Source organism: Hemiscyllium ocellatum, chromosome 24, assembly GCF_020745735.1.
Source record: "Hemiscyllium ocellatum isolate sHemOce1 chromosome 24, sHemOce1.pat.X.cur, whole genome shotgun sequence".
In the NCBI taxonomy this organism is placed as follows: Eukaryota; Metazoa; Chordata; class Chondrichthyes; order Orectolobiformes; family Hemiscylliidae; genus Hemiscyllium; species Hemiscyllium ocellatum.
In genome coordinates this window covers 24,867,723-24,888,201 of record NC_083424.1, presented here as the reverse complement: position 1 = coordinate 24,888,201, position 20,479 = coordinate 24,867,723, and the positions used below count along the sequence as shown (strand labels likewise).

Below are 20,479 nucleotides of genomic sequence, written 5' to 3'. Positions count from 1 at the left end.
TGGTTAGGCCGCTGTTGGAATATTGTGTGTAATTCTGGTCTCCTTCCTATTGGAAAGATGTTGTGAAACTTGAAAAAGTTCAGAAAAGATTTAAAAGGATGTTACCGTGGTTGGAGGATGTGAGCTGTTTGGAGAGGTTAAACTTGTTGTGTTTTCCTTGGAGTGTCAGAGGCTGGGGGGTGACTTTGTAGAGGTTTATAAAATCAAGAGGGGCATGGATAGGATAAATAGGCAAAGTCTTTTCCCTGCAGTTGGGGAGTCCAAACTAGAGGGCAGAGGTTTAGGGTGAGAGGGGAAAGATATAAAAGAGACCTAACTGGCAACTTTTTCATGCAGAGGGTGGTAAGTGTATGGAATGAGCTGCCAGAGGAAGTGGTAGAGGCTAGTACAATTGCAACATTTAAAAGGCATCTGAATGCATAAATAAATAGGAGGGGTTTTGAGGGATATGGACTGGGTGCTGGCAGGTGGGACTAGATTGGGTTAGGATATCTGGTTGGCATGGATAGGTTGCACAAAAGGGTCTGTTTCCATGCTGTACATCTCTATGACTCAGTCTTGTGGGAAGAAAATATATAGGTAGGAAAGCTCAAAGATTGGAGTCCAATTCAAAAGGGAAAATTAAGGTGACTCTCGTTTTATTTTGGTTTTTACCAATAATAACATGTTGACTGCAGTAATCCACAATTCGGTGGCCAGTCAGTTGAACTTTGATCTTTGCTTGAGTTAGAAGTTTCTTTCTTTCTTACAAAATGTTTGAGCATTATTTCTTCAATTAAAAAGATTCCATGAGTGGAAGAAGAATTTTACTTGCAGTCTTGAAAGTCAGAGTCTCAACTGATCTCTCTTTCCCCTTTAGTTCACTGACAACCTACTACTTAGAACCAATCCAGACCTTGTTGCTGGGCAGTAACCTTTGTTTTCAAAGACACTAGGGACAGATGTCTCCCACAAAAGTATCTCCATCAAGCCTCTAGTAAAATGGTATTCTTTGTATAACCATCAAATGACCACACTGTTTCTCTTTTCCTTTTGAATTATGAGAAAATGCAACTAACAATCCATAATTCAACTTTCTGGCTTATTTTTACCATAAAATGTCCAGCTCTTACCACACATTTAATATATTTAGCCAAAGAAACAAAACTAATGTGAGGGAAGATGTTTTCACCAGTGAGTGGTTGGGATCTGGAAAGTACTACCTTGGAATATAGTGGAGATGGGTTCAATCAAAGCATTCAAAAAGGAATTGCATTATCGTAACTGCCCATAAATTGACCTGCCCTGTAAGATGAGCCCAAATCCTTTGGCCAGAATCTTGTTTCAGCATATACTTGGCATATATGTCAGTCCCATTTTTCAACTGCTATATGCTAAGCTCACGTTTGTGGTTAGTAATTGTCAATTCTCACTTTTTCGCACCATAATTGTGTGTTTCCCTCTGTCAAGTGCAAGGAATCGCAATGATATGAACATGTTGCAAAGCATAGGAGTTTAAGACATGTCAACTTTTTTGTGTTGAAGCTGCTGCCAATTCAACATGATGACTGGTAATTATTTTTGTAGACTGCATGTAAGCTGACCCTCATTTTGGTGGTGGAGTTTTCAGGGTTTCAAAGATAGACTAATGTGCAGCATCAAATAACCATTCCTTTTCACCGTCAGACAGAAGTGCACATAGATTGAATAATAATGCGTCAGTTCTGTTTTACTATGCTGCTGTTGCAAGTGGCATAATACAGGGTAGCTGGATGTTCTACATGCAAACTAATAACCTGACAGTTATCTACAGTGAAGAACGAAGCTGTTTGATCCATCAAGTCTGTGCTGGATATTTACATCAATCCTGTCAGCCCACTCCTCTGGATTTCCATAGTTATGACATGCATTTCTTTCAAGTGCCCATCCAGCTTCCTTTTAAAATCATTGTTTGCCACCTGCAAAGATGTTGGAAGCAGTAATAAGTTCCAGGTCATTACCACTGGAATTAAAAATAACCTGAAAAAATTCACAAAGAAAGAAAATGTTCAGAAATCAGTGTTATAAAGTGACCTGTGGAAAATACCCCAATAATGGATTGGTGTAATAGTTTAAACTTAGCAGTTACTTGTATACAATGGCTTTGGCTTTGTTTGTTCTAGCTACCTAGCCATGCATGAACAGGCACACAAAGACGCAGATTTTAAGGTTGAAATAAATCACGGGGTAATCATGTTTCATGCCAACCTGGAGTACTGGATATAGCTGTTTTAGTTCGATATCTACCAGTTTCCTTTGATACTCTTTTCAGTTATTTGCTGGTGGCACAACGTTGTTTGCATCAATGTTCCGTCTTCTAGTTACTGGTTGAGAATTTATCCCTTGAATAGCTTGGGAGTCTTCCGTTCTCTTGCTATGGTAGGGGTGTGGAAAATGTCAGACCTTGACTGTTCAACCTATTCATGGCGCTCATGATTTCCTTCATGGTAACCTCCATCTGTGTGGGGATCGAACCTATGCTGTTGGCATCATTCTGCATCGCAAACTAGCCATCCAGCGAACTGAGCTAAAATGGCTTATAACTAAATCTAGTCTGTTTTGTTGGGTGTTAATAGACTTTGTGTCCTCACTTGGGATGAATTAGCCTTTAATTAAAAATAATGGCTATCTCGCAACAAGTCATATTTCCAATAAATAAGTACATGTTAGTGATTAGTTGGAGGGCACTCTGAGTTATGGTGTCCTTTTAATGTTCATTTTGTAATTAAAGTATAGGCACTTTAATGCTACTGAAGGACTTGAATGAAAACTGTGCTTTCCATGTCTTGAATTACAGTGCAGTGTAATCGCAGTTGCTTTGTAAGCAAAAACACAAAAAAGTGAATAGCAAGATCACAAAAGTCAGTTAAAGTCAGTTCATCTGTTTTGTTGCTATCATTAGCATAAAAAATGACTAAAACTATAACGGAACACTTTTTAGATGTCGCAAAAGATTAATTCTATAATCAGAGGTTGCACTATGAAAACATCCTGATTAAAATCAATTATAAATCACTTAGCTGATAATAAAAGACTGAGAAAAAGATGCATGTTGTTGAATGAGGTGTAGCGTGATTCTTACCATCATTTAAATTTATAATTACAATTAAAAACCATGCTTGTCCTGGAAAATGTTTTTTATTCTAATTTCCCACATAAAAATACAATTTAAAAAAAAAACAATTTTATCAACTTTAATTACAGCCTTCAAATGTATGTTTCAAAACATGTATTTAATTCTCTGTAAAGCTTAATTATAAGTCAAGAATGATTTGTATTTAATTCCATGATTTGCTGTCTCAGAATACTGCCCACTTGCCTTGATTAAGGGGAACATTGCTGCTGGGGGATCTCTTGACTTGGCTCCAGATTCACACCGACATCTGGAAGTGGGAATCTGTCATTGTTACCCCTAGATCTTTGGGAGGAGCCTTCTTGTCGATCAGAGGTGAAATCTATTGTTTAGCCACAGACCTTGAAGTATGATCCGAAATGTTTTCAAAAACCAGTGCGTCTCTCTATACTCAGAACAATGTAACACTGACTGGCATTGAATAGAATTGTATTGTGTTTGATCAGAATTCTTTCATGGTGGCAGTGTTTGCATTCATGTGTCAACTTTCAGGTTCACTTTTCATCTGTATAAATGTAGTCCTGTCAATTCCACTACTACTACCCTTGATTATTCAAATTAAAAGGTTTATTTGTAAAGCCATGTGTTGAATTAGTAATTAACAAAGCTTGTGTAGTTTTGAATTGCATGGTTAAATTCAAAGGAAAAATCACACTACCATGTCTGCTGGAAATGTGAATTCAAAAAAGAAAATGCTGGAAGTACTGAACAGGTCAGACAGCATCTGCAGAGGAAGAGCCAAATTAACATTTCAGTCGATGACTGTTATAACAGATTGAAGGGTACATAGTTTCCTGTTTTGAGTCCAACCCTTCACTGTTGGTATATTTCAGATCTAATCGGATAGTTATATGATCAATTATCTAGGTCTCTGATTGTATCAGAGTCGTTATTTAAAAACAAGTCAGCCAGAAACTTTAATCAATCACAAACAACTGGTTTATGACCAAAAGGAAACTTGCTGAAATAAGCTTGCACAGATAATTGATGAATAGTTTGAACTAAGCAAATATGTGTACCATTTTAAAAATACTTCAAGATTGAGGTGGAATAGAGCAACATTCTGCAATGTGCTAACTTTTGAAGTACTTTGGCCAAGTAATAGTTAAACTTGAGGAAATGTGAATGAGTTAGGAAGCCTCCAGTTGGTGTTAATCAGAGAATAACTTCAGAATCCCAAGCCATTTGCACAGGAGTGTTTTCCAGGACCATTCTAACTGGCTCAATTCTGTTTGCTGGAGACAATGGAGTAGATTTAAACAAATCATCTCAAGGGATCCTCAATAGTAAAGGTGTCTTCTGGTACATTTTTTAGCGCACAAACTTTGAGTGGCATTACAAAGAAAGAGGGAGCAAAGGGCTCTTGATCGTTAGGCAGATCAAATTTTCTTTGTTAAAAATCACACAACACCAGGTTATAGTCCAACAGGTTTACTTAGAAGCACACTAGCGTTCGGAGCATCGCTCTTTCATCAGGTGGTAGTGGAGAGCTCAATCACAGAATTTATAGCAAAAATTTACAGTGTGATGTAACTGAAATTATACATGGAAAAATTGACTTTGTTAAGCCTTTCATCTGTTAGGATATCATAGTTTCACTTCTTTCATGTGTAAATCACAAAACCTTTTTTAAAAAAAGTTGCATTCTCAGGTTAGCTGTTAACAATAGCTAGACAACATGTTGAAGGTGTTAGCCCCGTGTTCTCTGTCTATACGATGATGTTTAGATTGATTCTAATCTAAAAAGTGAGCTAATGGAGTTTTACATGAATTCAAGCAGTTTTTGAGTAAAGTACAATGTAACCCTGCAAGTACAAATTCACTCCACAAAATATACGTGTGCATGTGGGTCTCTGTCTGGGTTAGGGGTTGAGAGTGTGAGAAAGTTTGTGTGTGTGTGTTTGTGTATGTGTATGTGTGTGTGTGTGTGTGTGTGTGTATGTGTGTGTGTGTGTGTGGTATCGAACATAGCTATCAGCCTCTACTCAGCCACTTTTCGCTGCTGCCTGTCCTGAAGTCTACTTTGGAGGATGGTCACCCAAAGGTCCGAGGTCGAATGTCCTGGACCACTGAAGTGTTCCCCAACTGGGAGGGAATACTCCTGTCTGTTGATTGTTGTGCGGTGCCCATTCATCCGTTGTCGTAGCCTTTGTTCGGTTTCCCCAATGTACCATGCCTCCGGGCATCCTGACCTGCAACATATAAGATAGACAACGTTGGCTGAGTCGCATGAGTACCTGCCATGTACAAGGTGGGAGGTGTCCCTGAACGTAATGGTAGTATCTATGTCCACACTGTGACACGTCTTGCAGCGCCAACATGACTGGGTTGTATGGAGTTGTCCTGAGAGCCGGCCAGCTTGCTGTGAACAACGAGGCAGCATTGCTAACCACTGAGCCACCGTGCTGCCCAAAATACACAATGCAAGTCAGATTAAAGAAAGTATCCATTTTTTGTATGCTATCAGTTGACTCCATTATTTCTTGCAGATAAAGCAATAAAGTAGCTTTTATTTCATGATTTTGTTTCATGCTATTGCGTTTTTACTCTATGTAAGCATCCTAGATCTATACTTTTACTGACAAGAAAGCTAACTCAGTTCACTCATGATTTTTCATATTTGTGATCCAGATTTTGGTCTGATTTTTGGGCACACCATGAGCAGTAACAAAAGCTGCCAGGGGACAAGGAGCCACAGTCTGGATCTGGTCTCGTCAATGTTGATCAGCTGAATTGTTCTCTTGTTTTTTCTGGATCCTAATTTTTAGATGCAGTTAGAGGAGCATGTCACCTTCCAAACCTTTAAAGTTAAATAAGGATGCTTGCTTGCAAGTCATCTTGCTGTGTAAACCCCTTGGGAATAGACTGAGACTGACAAGCTGAGTGGGTGTCATGTCTGGGAGAGTGATGTGGAACATGCTGCTCTAAACGTAATGGGATGCAGAAAGAAATTGTTTTTGATCTTGGGTGTGTTCGCCCTATTGCAGTCCAAAATCTAGCCATATACACTAGGTTCTCAAACTGTTTCTTGGTTCATTCCTGGTCATAGCACTTCCAAAGTGATTATCTAGTTGATAAATTGTAACCATCCAAATGTTTTGCTACATCTTTTCCAACCTCAAATGTGACTTTGCCTTCTGCCCTGACACACATGATATTTGCTCCAAGTTGCTTAAATGAAATTATCAATTCCTCTCTGGCAACAAAGACTGATTGGAAGTTGTATGTTACCAATGACTTAGAGTCATAGAGATGTACAGCATGGAAACAGACCCTTCAGTCCAAACTATCCATGCCAATCCTAACCCAATCTAGTCCCACCTGCCAGTACCCGGCCCATATCCCTCCAAACCCTTCCTCCAAACAATGGAAGGCATGGAAAATCTGGAATCTCTTAAATGTTGCAATTGTACCAGCCTCCACCACATCCTCTGGCATCTTATTCCATACACGTACCACCCTCTGCGTGAAAATGTTGCTCCTTAGGTCTCTCATATCTTTCCCCTCTCATGTTAAACCTATGCCCTCTAGTTCTGGACTCCCTGACCCCAGGGAAAAGACTTTGTCTATTTATCCTATCCATGCCCCTCATAATTTTGTAAACCTCCAACGCTCCAGGGAAACAGCCCCAGCCTGTTCAGTCTCTCCCTAAAGTGCAAATCCTCCAACCCTGGCAACATCCTTGTAAATCTTTTCTGGACCCTTTCAAGTTTCACAACATCTTTCCCATAGGAAGGAGACCAGAATTGCATGCAATATTCCAGCAGTGGCCTAACCAATGTTCTGTACAGCTGTAACATGATCTCCCAACTCTTGTACTCAATACTCTGACCAATAAAGGAAAGCATACCAAATGCCACCTTCACTATCCTATCTACCTGCAACTCCACTTTCAAGGAGCTATGAACCTGCACTCCAAGGTCTCTTTGTTCATCAACACTCCCTAAGACCTTACCATTAAGTGTATAAGTCCTGCGAAGATTTGCTTTCCCAAAATGCAGCACCTCACATTTATCTGAATTAAACTCCATCTGCCACTTCTCAGCCCATTGGCCCATCTGGTCCAGATCTTGTAATCTGAGGTAACCCTCTTCGCTGTCCACTACACCTCCAATTTTGGTGTCATCTGCAAACTTACTAACTGTACCTCTTATGCTCTCATCCAAATCATTTATGTAAATGACAAAAAGTAGAGGACCCAGTACTGATCCTTGTGGCACTCCACTGGTCACAGGCCTCCAGTCTGAAAAGCAACCCTCCACCACCACCCTCTGTCTTCTACCTTTGAACCAGTTCTTCATCCAAATGGCTAGTTCTCCCTGTGTATGCCATGAGATCTAACCTTGCTAATCAGTCTCCCATGGGGAACCTTGTTGAACACCTTACTGCTAATGCTCTGCCATCATCAATCCTCTTTGTTACTTAATTAAGTTTGTGAGACATGATTTTTCACGCACAAAGCCAAGTTGACTATCCCTAATCAGTCTTTGCCTTTCCAAATACATGTACATCCTGTCCCTCAGGATTCCCTCCAACAACTTGCCCACCTCCGAGGTCAGGCTCACTGGTCTATGGTTCCCTGGCTTATCTTTACTGTACTTCTTAAACAGTGGCACCAACTTTCAGTCTTCTGGCACCTCACCTGTGACTATCAAGATTAGGATCACTGCCTCCGTTTCATTTTTGGCACCTACTTGGACTTTGCAGCTAGCTTTGTGTCATTCTTCATGACCTTGCACAAAGTTGGACTGTGCTGCTCGTGCACTGTAATACAAATGTGTTTGATTTTTAAATGAGAAAAATTGTTATTGCTAGTTATGTTGTTAGTGATCAAACTATTATTCGTGCATATTGATTGTTAACTCCTGAAATGAGAGCTAATTTTTAATTTACGCTATTAAGCTAATTTAAAGCAATATAAGAAACTTGAAGATGAGAATAAACATACCCAAAGATGCTCAGAATAAGAAAACAGTTTTGTTAATATTACAAATTAATGTTGCTCATGAATGATGTCTTAGAATTTAATTGAAATATTGTATTGAAATATTTGCTTCTGGTGTACATTGTTTGAATGCTCCATCTATCTGCACAGAATAGTAATGCTGACTGATTTCTTGTCACAGGGTGCAATTGTGCTTGTGTTGTGGTATGGTGCAAAGCTGGTCTATGATGGAAGGCATGGAAAATCTGGAATCTCTTTTGGAACTCTGGCATGTAAGTGACTGCATGTACTCAGGCAATGAGTCCTTGCAAATGATAGTTGGTTAAGATAGTTGGATTGTAGTTGTGTATGATTGATTCCAGAAAAATATGATACATCTATTCCATCCTCCGCTTTGCGGTCTGAAACACAATGAAATTTTGACATTTTTTGAGCTTTTCTTCCTGGCTTAATGTAAGATCCAATGGTGACAACAGATGTCTTCCATAAATGGACTTGAACTTGTATTTGTTTTGATGCTGCCTTTGAAGGAAGAGGTAACAGGAAACAAATTCAAGAAACATTACAACCATGTTTTATATTCATAAAGCAAAATAGGACAAATATGATATTTCTTGGTGATCAATAGCTTTGCATATCCTTTGCATTCATTCAATGCTGAATTACAATAGCTGCACATTGTGACCCAGGCAGGCAGGTAGGTACAATGGAATCTCCATTATCCATACATCCCACCAAGTGTAATTTAATTGGGCCAAGCTTTCCTCTGGGTTGCATCTCAGTCACTTTTAGCAGGAAATACTATTTCTTACTTGACATTAATCAATCTAGCAGCCCAAGAAAAATGAGAGAAATTTTTAGTATATTTTTAATTTTTGCAACTTGAGTACTGTTGTACTATATGTAATTTCAGGGCTTGAATATAAAGGCAAATAAGAGCCTATAATAAAGATTCTACTTTATTAATAAACTTTGTCTGTGCTACAAACATCAGTCGATCCTGTTTCTGCCAGTGCTTTGCAAGAACAATTCAGCTAGTTCCACTTTTCCACCTTATTCCTTTAGCACTGCACTTTTTTTTCCTTTTCAGATAATTAACCAGTATCCATTTGAAAGCCACAACTGAAAGCACCTCAAGCACACACTTGGAGTATATTTCAGATGCAAACCATTTGCTGCGCAAAGAGGTTCTTCCTCAAGCTGTTGCTTCTTTTGCCAATCAGTGTCCTCTGGTTCTTGATTCTTCCCCCAAAGGGGAACAGTTTCTTCCTATCTATTGACTACAGTTCCTATATTTATGGGCATCTTTATCAATTTATCTCTCAACCATCTCTTCTCTGAGGAGAACAATACCAGCTTCTCTAAATTGTTTTCAGTGCTAAAATATGACATCTCTAGAGCTATTCTTGTCAATATATTCTGTGCCCTCTCTTATGCCTTCATAACGTGGATATTAAAAATTGGTCACACTATTACAGTGTGAAAAGTTGCACTGCATCACCCTCCCCGGCTTCCCCAATCTCCCCCACCAAAAGCTGTTTTATTAATCACCCCTTTAAATCAAGTTGACCCTAGTGGCATTGTGTACAGGGTGCACAGTAATTGCTTCAACATTTTGTTTTTTTGTTCATGGAATGTGGTAGACCAGCATTTATTGTCCATCCCTAATTATCTTGAGAAGGTGGTGGTGAGCTGTCATCTTGAACTGCTGCGGTCCATGGAGTGCAGGTATACCTGCAGTGCTATTAAGGAGGATGTTCCATGATCTTGGCCAAGCAACTATTGGGGAAATGTCTGCCTTGAAGAGAACTTGCAAGTGGGTTGTGTTCCCATACATTGTCTGCCCTTGTCTGCAAGCATTTGGTGACAGTGACTGTAAATCTAAGTTTCAAAGGCATTGTGAAAAAGGATAAGAATTGTGCAGATGTTAAATGTCAAAATTTTGAACTACTTTAGAGGTCAGTGAACAATTCTACAATGGGGCACTGATGTAATTTATTCCACATTTTAAAGTCGTATGTTCTATGCTAACTTTTAAAATTTCAGTATTAATGTGTCCATATTTCTAAAGGAAACTGCCGATGCATACTTAGAACACAGCAATTAAGAAAGAAGGATGGTGGTTGGTGGTGGTTGTTTTGAAATATGTAAATGACAGAAAGTGGCTTGATACAAGCAAAGTTGAGAGTGTGGTGCTGGAAAAGCACAGCAAGTCAGGCAGCATCCGAGAAGCAGGAGAATAGACGATGAAGCCAGAAACAACAATTCACCTGCTACTCAGATGGTGCCCTACCCGCTGTGCTTTTCCAGTGCCAGCGCCACACTCTTGACTCTCATCTCCAACATCTGCAGTTCTCACTTTCTCCTAGTTGATACAAGCAAATGTGTGCATATTTAGGATTACTATGATTCCATTGGATTGTGAATCATTTTCAATTTTAGTTTTTTTTTAATATAATCAAGTTCTTTTCGATAACCCAGTGACTTTCTGTTAAGTAGCTGTTCATGTTCAATATGTTAAGTGGAATATGCTAAATTCTAACTGGTAATTTTTAAGTACAATTAACATAGGTTACTATTTGGAAGCTTTCACTACAAATAGTGTAGTTCTAACAAAATCATTGTGGTTAAGGTTTACATTGATGAAAATCCATATTTTTGAAGTCATTGAAAATTAAAGTTTTTTTTAATTGGGCACATATTTAAAGACAATTGACATTAAGTAAACAATGTATTAAGTAAACATTTCTTCTGTTCCAAAGAGGAGTCATTGGACTCAATGTTAACTCTGTTTCTCTTTCTACAGATGCTGCCACGTTGACTGAATGTATTCAGGGCTGTATTTTTACTTTTTAGTTTTGTAGAGTTATAATGAAAAATTAATTGAATGAAAATCTAATGTGTAATTGACATATTTGATAAATATTGCATGCAAAATAGCAAGAGGCATTTTCAAGCCTTGTGAATAACTGATGTCTATACTTCAACTACCTTTTCAGTGCATCGTTTGATCATTAATCTAAAGATTACAATTTGAAACTTATAAAGACCTGTTCCAGTAATCATTGAGATGTGACTTTTTACTGAATTGATATCTTCATTCAGAATCTCTCAAGTGTTGATTTAACCTTATGAAATTAGACATTCTGTTTTTGAGCAGTGACAGTTATTACAGGCTTAGTGTAAATGCATGCCTTAGAAAGATGAGTGATTTGAATCAAACCTAACCTCAAGTCAAACAGATCAGTTGTCTTGTACAGAAAAAAATGTGATGTTTCGAAGATATGCTATTGAATTTCATCAGTGTGCACTGACCAGGTTTGCAAAACTTGAAAACTTGTCAAAGTTAACATAAATGTGTTTCAACTTTAGTTGTTAAAACAAATATTAGAATTTTTTCTGTTAACTATACTCTTGACTGTTGCAATATTCCAACCTCTGCTAAATTTCATAACACCTTTTTTAAAGTTATGAAGCAAACTCAAAAACTATTCCGTGCTTTCACCCTTTGTCTTCCTATTATAGAGTAATAGAGATGTACAGCATGGAAACAGATCCTTTGGTCCAACCCATTCATGCCGACCAGATATCCCAATCTAGTCCCACCTGCCAGCACCCGGCCCATATCCCTCCAAATCCTTCCTATTCTGAACCCATCCAAATGCCTGTTAAATGTTGCAAGTGTACCAGCCTCCACCACATCCTCTGGCAGCTCATTCCATACACGTACCACCCTCTGCGTGAAAAAGTTGCCCCTTAGGTCTCTCTTTTATATCTTTCCCCTCTCACCTTAAACCTATGCCCACTAGTCCTGGACTCCCTGACCCCAGAGAAAAGACTTTGTCTATTTCCCCTATCCATGCCCCTCATAATTTTGTAAACCTCTATAAGGTCACCCCTCAGCTCCAGGGAAAACAGCCCCAGCCTATTCAGCCTCTCCCTATAGCTCAAATTCTCCAAACCTGGCAACATCCTTGTAAATCTTTTCTGAACCCTTTCACAACATCTTGCTGATAGGAAGGAGACCAGAATTGCACAGAATGGCCTAACCAATGTCTGTACAGCGCAACATGACCTCCCAATTCCTGTACTCAATACTCTGACCAATAAAAGAAAGCATACCAAATGCCGACTTCACTAACCTATCTACCTGCGACTCCACTTTCAAGGAGCTATGAACCTGCACTCCAAGGTCCCTTTGTTCAGCAACACTCCCTAGGACCTTACCATTAAGTGTATAAGTCCTGCTAAGATTTGCTTTCCCAAAATGCAGCACCTCACATTTATCTGAATTAAACTCCATCTCCACTTCTCAGCCCATTGGCCCATCTGGTCCAGATCCTGTTGTAATCTGAGGTAATTCTCTTCGCTGTCCACTACACTTCTAATTTTGGTGTCGTCTGCAAAGGTACTAAGTGTCCTTCTTATGTGACCTGTTTGCTGTATGGAAAGAAACACAAATTAGAATGAGTGTCAAAACCACCCTGTCATAGTAACACTTGCCTGTGTTAAAATGCTCTAGTAATTCAGGAAATATTCATTGAAGTAAGTCATTGTTTCAAGATGTAAATAAGTCCAGAAAGCTTGCATAGATACTTAACCTTCAATAGAATGGTTGTCATAATCCTGTGTGCACTTGATGTTCCAGTTTTTAATTCCCCTTTATTTTATCCATTGTTTAGCTTATCTGAAATCTCTGTCTCCGAACCAGGCAGCTTTCATGGATTCAATCTGACAAAAGAGCTGTGCCCTGAAATATTAATTGTTTCTTTCTCCACAGATACTGCCAAAGTTCCTATTTGCAGAATTTTCTGTTTTCAGACTATATGATTTTGATTTTGTTTCTATCTCCCCTTCCATTTCTTAATGATTTTGAATGCTTCTGTATTGTTCCTTAATCTCAAATATAAATTAGTATGATAGATTTCCCAGCTTGAAAACAGTTGTCCCTCCATTTGTCCATCTTGATCTCAAACCTATAACTAGTCACCGGAGGCATCTGTGCTGTTTGCTGCTTGAAACATTGAGCTGCATTGATCAGAATGTAAACCATCAGAAACATAAGCTGGGTTGCCAGCAGCCTTACAGGAAAATCATCGCTAGCAGCTGCCATTTGAAACAAGAGTGTATTGCTTATGATCCGAATTTGTTGAACTCCATGTTCAGTCCAGAAGACTATATAGTATCTAATCAAAAGATGAGGTGCTATTTCTCAAGTTTACTTTGATCTTCTTGGTGTAAGAAATTATTTCTGACAATTCTGTTATTGTTTTAATGTCAAGATCTGTTTTATTTTATTTCTTTTCTTGTATTTTGACTATTGTTTATGCTTGGAGCCATCATCCCTATTTTGTTATTTAATCTCCCCTGTCTTCCACCTTATCACCAGCATTTGCTTTGGATTTATTTCATACCTCTGTCCCCAGTCCCAAAACAATTAACTCTTTTACTCTCTGTCTTCACTGTCTGTTGAGTATTCCTGGAATTTATTTTTATTTAAGATGTCCAGTATTTGCAATATTTTGCTTTTATATTAATGGAGAACTCCAGCTCCAAGGATCTTAAGTGTGAATTCAATTCTAAACTGATATGTACTGTATTTCTAATGAATATCACTAGAAAGCAATTTTCTAGTGATATTCATTAATATGGAGTAGCCATTTCCTTGTGACATAGTTCATATGCAAAACAGGAATGGAGGAGAGTCTGTCTGATTTTATTTCCTATAAATGACACCATCAAGTGGAGTCAGCAATGCCAGCATTCTCCAGAATTTTAAAATAGCACATTTCAACTTCCCTTGGTCATCTAATATATCGTTAGTGTTGTCGCCAATTTCAACTATTAGGGAGAAGAAAATCCATCTTCTCTTAGCAACATATACAGAGTCATAGAGATGTACAGCATGGAACAGACCCTTCAGACCAACTCATCAATGTTGACCCAATATCCTAACCTAACCTAGACCCATTTGTCAGCACTTAACCCATATCCCTCCGAACCATACCTATTCATATACCCATCCATTCTGGACTAACCCCACCCCAGGGAAAAGACCTTGTCTGTTTACCCTATCCATGCCCCTCATGATATTATAAAACTCTGGAAGGTCATCCTCCGCCTCTGATGCTCCAGGGAAAATCACCCCAACCTATTCAGTCTCTCGCTATAGGTCAAGCCATCCAAACCTTGCAACATCTTTGTAAATCTTTTCTGAAGCCTTTCAAGTTTCACAACATCCTTCCGATAGGAGGGAGACCAGAACTGCACGCAATATTCCAAAAGTGGCCTAATCAGTTTTGATTTTGATTCGATTCTCTGCAGATTAGTTTCCACTACAGTGTGGAAACAGGCCGTTTGGCCCAAGAAGTCCACACCGTCCCTCCGAAGAGAAACCCACCCAAACCCATTCATCTACCCTATATTTACCTGTGACTAGCACACCTAACACTGTGGGCAATTTAGCATGGCCAATTCACCTGACCTGCACATCTTTGTGATTGTGGAAGGAAACTGGAGCACCCAGAGGAAACCCATGCAGACACAAGGAGAACATGCAAACTCCACACAGACAGGCAGGAATCGAACTCAAGACCCTGGTGCTGTGAGGCAACAGTGCCAACTGCTGAGCCACCATGCCGCCCATGATCAATGTCCAGTACAGCCGCAACATAGCCTCCCAACACCTGTACTCCATGCTCTGTCCAACTAAAGCATACCAAACGCCACCTTCACTATCCTCTCTACTTGTGTCTCCACTTTCAAGGAATTGAGAACCTGCATTCCAAGGTCTCTTTGTTCAGCAACGCTGTCCAGACCTTACCATTAAGTGCATACCTCCTGCTCTGAATTGCCTTTCCAAAATGCAGCCCGGCACATTTTATCAATATTAAATGCCATCTGCCACTTCTAAGCGACCGATCTGATCAAGATCCTTTTGTATTGAGGTAGCTTTTTTCACTGTCCACTACATCTCCAATTTTGGTATCATCTACAAACTTACTAACAATGCCTCTTTTATGCTCGCATCCAAATTATTTGTATAAATGATGAAAAATAGTGGACCCGGCACTGATCCTTGTGGCACTCCACTGGTCACAGGCCTCCAGTCTGAAAAGCAACCCTCCACCATCACCCTCTGTCTTCTACCTTTGAACCAGTTCTGTATCCAAATGGGCTAGTTCTCCCTGTATTCCATGAGATCTAACCTTGCTAACCAGTCTCCCGTGAGAAACCTTGTCAAATGCTTTCCTGAAGTCCACATGAGATCATGTCCACCACTCTGCCCTCATTAATCCTCTTTCGTTACTACTTCAGAAAACTCAATCAAGTTTGTGAGACATGATTTCCCATGCAAAAAGCTTTGTTGACTATCCCTAATCAGTCCTTGCCTTTCTAAATGCATGGAAATCTTGCCCCTCAGGATTCCCTCCAACAACTTGCCCACCACCAATGACAGGCTCACTGGTCTAAAGTTCCCTGGCTTTTCCTGAATTATTTTTAAATTAGGTATGTGTCCCCAGTGCACGTTACCATTCAAGATGGGGGCCGATAGCCATCTGACCATGCAAAGTTTCATGCAAATACACACATGCCTTTCATGAAAATTTTACATCGAATCCAGAAACAAGCACAGTCATGTAATATACAAACTCAAATAGTGCTTTTCTTTCCCCCTTTATTGTAAGAATTAGTTAGGAGTTCAGGATTAATTAAATTGTAATGAAAAGACTGTAATAAATAATTGCACGTCAGTTGAAGAATGGGTGTTACAGTAACAAACTGGTGCCATGAGCTTTGGTAAGATTTCTCATTGTCTTAAACAGTTTTATCATAAAATGAAAGTTTTAGTGCCAAATGTTCAAACTAAACAGTCATAAATACAAGTGAAATCACTGGGATTAGATGAGTCCCTCTCTGCAATAGCCTACTATACCAACCACAGAATTAGTCATAAACTGATGATGTGATTTTGCAGTTATATATGTGGTTCTTCATCTAGCAAATGTGGTCATTTTAATATGTATTCATGTTCCTACATCAACAAATGCTGTCAGCAATTAGCACATAGCAAGTTCCTAAAATGATCAAACAGGATGAATATCCAGATGGTGTGGGTGCTTTCTGAGAGGAAAATGGTGAGTCTTCCAAATTCAGAGCACTGCTGCTGAACTGGATAGTCAGCAGATGCCAAAATCTTCACAATTCATTGCACTTAAACTGAATAGTTCAGGTTATTCATTGCACCTTTTAAAAGAAAGCTTAACTGTCATGTACTTTGACATGATGTGTTTTATGCACTTGTAAAAATCATAAACCTTTTAACAACTAAAGAAGAGTCTCTGCTACCAAAGGAAAGTTTGGAATCTGAAGGTTTTCTATAGAGATCAGATGAGGATAGCCCAGAAACGTCCTCATCTTAGTGAAGTATAACTTCACTAAGATGAGGACAATGGCAGATCATTGGTTTCGTATCTAGAATACAGTTTTTCAGGTATCGATTCACATTCTGATTTGTCTCAATTTAACTCTTATCTTTGCACAGGTACTAAGAGGAGATACAGAACACTTCTTTGAGTGATAATATTGCATGATTTGTAAATATGTTTGAATTAAATCCTGAAAATGAATGCAGCTGTGAATATAACTTTTATTATCAGAAATAGCAAGCTAAAGTACGATGTTAAAAGCATAAGATTTAAATGCTTTGCTAAAGCATTACTCAGTTCAGTCATGTATAGTGGAAGTCAGTTAAATGTAATAACTTGGAAAAACAGTTTTTATTATTTACCTGAAGACTTGGCTATCAGGAATGACTGTCTCACTCAGATCTGACCAAGTGATTTGGGGAAAAATTAGACTGTCCAAAAATTTACTTAGTCGTAGAGTCATAGAGATGTACAGCATGGAAACAGACCCTTTGGTCCAACTGGTCCACGCTGACCAGCTGTCCCAACCAAATCTAGTCCCACCTGCCAGCACCCGGCCCATTTCCCTCCAAACCCTTTCTATTCATTTACCCATCCAAATACCTGTTTAAATGTTGCAATTGTACCAGCCTCCACCACATCCTCTGATAGCTCATTCCATACACGCACCACCCTCTGTGAAAAAGCTGCCCCTTAGGTCTTTCCCTTCTCACCCTAAACATATGCCCTCTAGTTCTGGACGCCCCGACCCCAGGGAAAAGACTTTGCCTATTTACCCTATCCATGCCCCTCATAATTTTGTAAACCTCTATAAGGTCACCCCTCAGCTCCAGGGAAAACAGCCCCATCTGTTCAGCCTCTCCCTGTAGCTCAGATACTCCAACCCTGGCAACATCCTTGTAAATCTTTTCTGAACCCTTTCAAGTTTCACAACATCTTTCCAATAGGAAGGAGACCAGAATTGCACACAATATTCCAACGGTGGCCTGACCAATGTCCTGTCAGGATATTTGCTCCATAAACTAGAATTCGGCAACTGAGAAACAAAGTATAATCAGCATGAAGAATAATATTGGTGCGTCCATTATTTTGATCTTAGTTTGTATGTAATTTTGAAATCCGTTTTTCTAGTATAAGCAAATCTCTGATTGCATAATGGTTATGTTTCATTTACCCACATGTGAAGTAATTGCAAGAATTGTCAGTGCTTACTTTCACTTGTGTATAATCTTGCCATGCACCAAAACACTGCCATTTGGGGATCTTTGAACATTATTTATTAGCTGCCACTTTTGAAGCATTTTGAACTCCTTTAGTTTGATCTTCATTGTATATATTTTCAGTCTAATGCATTGAGCACAGATTGCATTATTTTCGTGAAGTGCCAACCCCTCAGTCATTTAGATCATTTAAAATCTCAACATTGTTTCATATAAAAATGTATTGAAATAAATAAATAGTATTGGTTTAAAAGGGAGGAATGTTCAGAGTACAGTGTAACCTAGAATGTCACCATAATGTGGGGATCTTACTGGAAATAATGGCTATTAATTGATCAAGATTCTCAAATTATACTTCTGGTTGCAAATTTCAATTTTGAATGTGTAGCTTCCTGCTACTATAATCTGCATCAATCTGGTCCATCAAACCTCTATCCCTCTGTCTGTGTGGGTTAAATCAGTTGGTACTGGAGCAGTTGATTTATTGACACACACATTCCCAATTAATCCTTCCTGAAATTGTAGCTGCTTCAGAACTAAGAGCACCAACCAAAAGTGCTCGCCTCGCCAACAAAGTTCGTCATAACTACAGAGTCACATTGAAGGTACCAATCAGTCACCAAAAATCATTGTTGACTCATTGACTGGGCAGTTAACTGCTGCAATGAAAATGTCTGCTCACTGTCAAGGTTGCAAACTAATGGGAGATGGATAAATTTTGTTAGTTTCTTTGATGTTAACTGATGCAAACTTTTGGAAACTTTTAATGAATGAGTGTGAAAGTTTTGAGAGATATGGGCCAAATGCTGGCAAATCTGACTACGTCAGTTTGTGATGTCTAGTTGGTGCATACTAGTTGGACCAAGGGGTCAATTTCCATGCTGTCTGATTCTGTGACTGCATAACTAATTTTTTTGGTATTTTTCCAATTTTGGTTGGAGATGGTTTTCCATTTTGGGTGGGGGAGGTTTCAAAGTATTTGTTCGATAACTTAATATTCTGTTTAGTAAGGAAACAATTTCCACTTTCTAATATTAAACTTTTAAAATCCTATCAAAGACAAGATAATAATTCAACAAGTGTTGAATGTCTGAAAAAAATAAATTTACTAATCATTTAATCTAAGTTACTAAACTAGCTGGAGGAGTGAAAATGTATGGTGAGATTTTGTATTCAAAGACAAACTTCATTTGCTCTTCTGTTTCGAGTAAAGCAAATTATAATTTTCTTTTGTTTTTACAATAGCCTTTATGGTATATTCCATTAATGTTGCAATGGCATTTGGAATGTTAGCGTCTCTTTACGGTGACTTCATGCAAGCTGTTGGAGCGTCTATCCGTATCTTTGAGCTCTTGGATCGTAAGCCAAAAATTCCCCTTGTGGGCGGGAACCGTTTTGCTTCTCTTGAAGGCAGTGAGTAGATTTTTATATATTCAACCTCGTTCAGCTTCTCCAAAAGTTTCAAATGCTCTTAAATAATTAATACCATTGAAAAATTTTGCATGGGACAAACTCATGATATTTTGTATTTGGGAAAATTCCTGGTAAAAGGAGGTTACCTCTGTGTAAGGTCATTGGCTTGAGAGGTTTTGATGGTTTGTTTCACTATTCCAGGGAATGAACAGTAAGGACTCACTCCTCACCCTGCCCCACCCCCTTAACTTTTCAAAGCCATTGTTTTAAATTGCCAAATTTCATGTTATAAAAACAGAATGGCACTCATTCACTTCTTATAATACTCGTAGTATTAATAAATGAGTAGAATTGTTAACTGCAGCCTTCCAAAATACACTCCCATCTCCGATTCCGATAAATGCAAGATAAAACAGAATTTGACTTTGTCACAGTAAACTTATGACCAGTTCAGGAGTTATTGAGTGAAGGAAAAATTCCTTTATTTCTTTGTTCAACTGAGAAGCTTGTTTATATCTTGGCTTTCATGACTATGTCATTGCTCTGGCACAAAAAAGTCTTGTAGAATATCAAAAATGTAAATTTTAAGAAAGGGAAATGAAAATATTTGAAATTTCCATTGCTACCTTTATGATAAAGTAATTTTCTTACTTCAGGACTTGAGTTCCAGAAAGTGAGCTTTGCATACCCAACAAGGCAGGCATCCCAAGTTTTGAAGGTTAGTATTTTTTAATAAATATCCAACTACAGGATAACCATTCCAGAGCTAACCGGATTGCAGAGGAGGATTTTTCCCCAGTGACAAGAAGGTCAAAGTTCTAAAAGGAGAAATATGCCCACTTTGTTTTGAAAAACTGAGGCTTGTAACTTTGCTGGGTTGGGGGTGGAGCAGATAGTCTTTTCAGAGGTCAGTGGTTATTCATCTTCAAATGAATCTGCATGCCTCCATTTTTGTTCACTCAGAGTCATAGAGATGTAAGCACGGAAACAGACCCTTCAGTTCAACCCATTCATGCCGACCAAATATCCCACCCCAATCTATCCCACCTGGCCCATATCCCTCCAAACCTTTCCTATTCATATACCCATCCAGATGCCTTTTAAATGTACTAGCATTCACCACTTCCTCTGGCAGCCCATTCCCCACACGCACTACTCTCTTCATGAAAACATTGTCCCTTAAGTCTCTGAGATATTTTCCCCCTCTCATCCTAAACCTATGTCCTCCCCCTAAATCTATCCCCTCTAGTTCTAGACTCCCCCAGCCAGGGAAAAGACCTTGTCTATTTACCCTATCCATGCTCCTGATGATTTTATAAAC

The 20,479-nt window shown here is 38.8% G+C and overlaps 1 protein-coding gene across 2 annotated transcripts in view; it reads left to right on the top strand.

The window, feature by feature from the left end:
- LOC132827318 (ABC transporter B family member 1-like) overlaps nt 1–20,479 on the top strand; it is a 194,391-nt gene that overhangs the window by 83,876 nt on the left and 90,036 nt on the right. For both annotated transcript variants that reach the window (XM_060843962.1, XM_060843961.1), the window contains exons 12-14: nt 8,278–8,368; nt 18,991–19,158; nt 19,815–19,876. In XM_060843962.1, the coding sequence (XP_060699945.1) occupies nt 8,278–8,368; nt 18,991–19,158; nt 19,815–19,876 (321 nt within the window). The remainder of the gene's footprint in view (nt 1–8,277; nt 8,369–18,990; nt 19,159–19,814; nt 19,877–20,479) is intronic.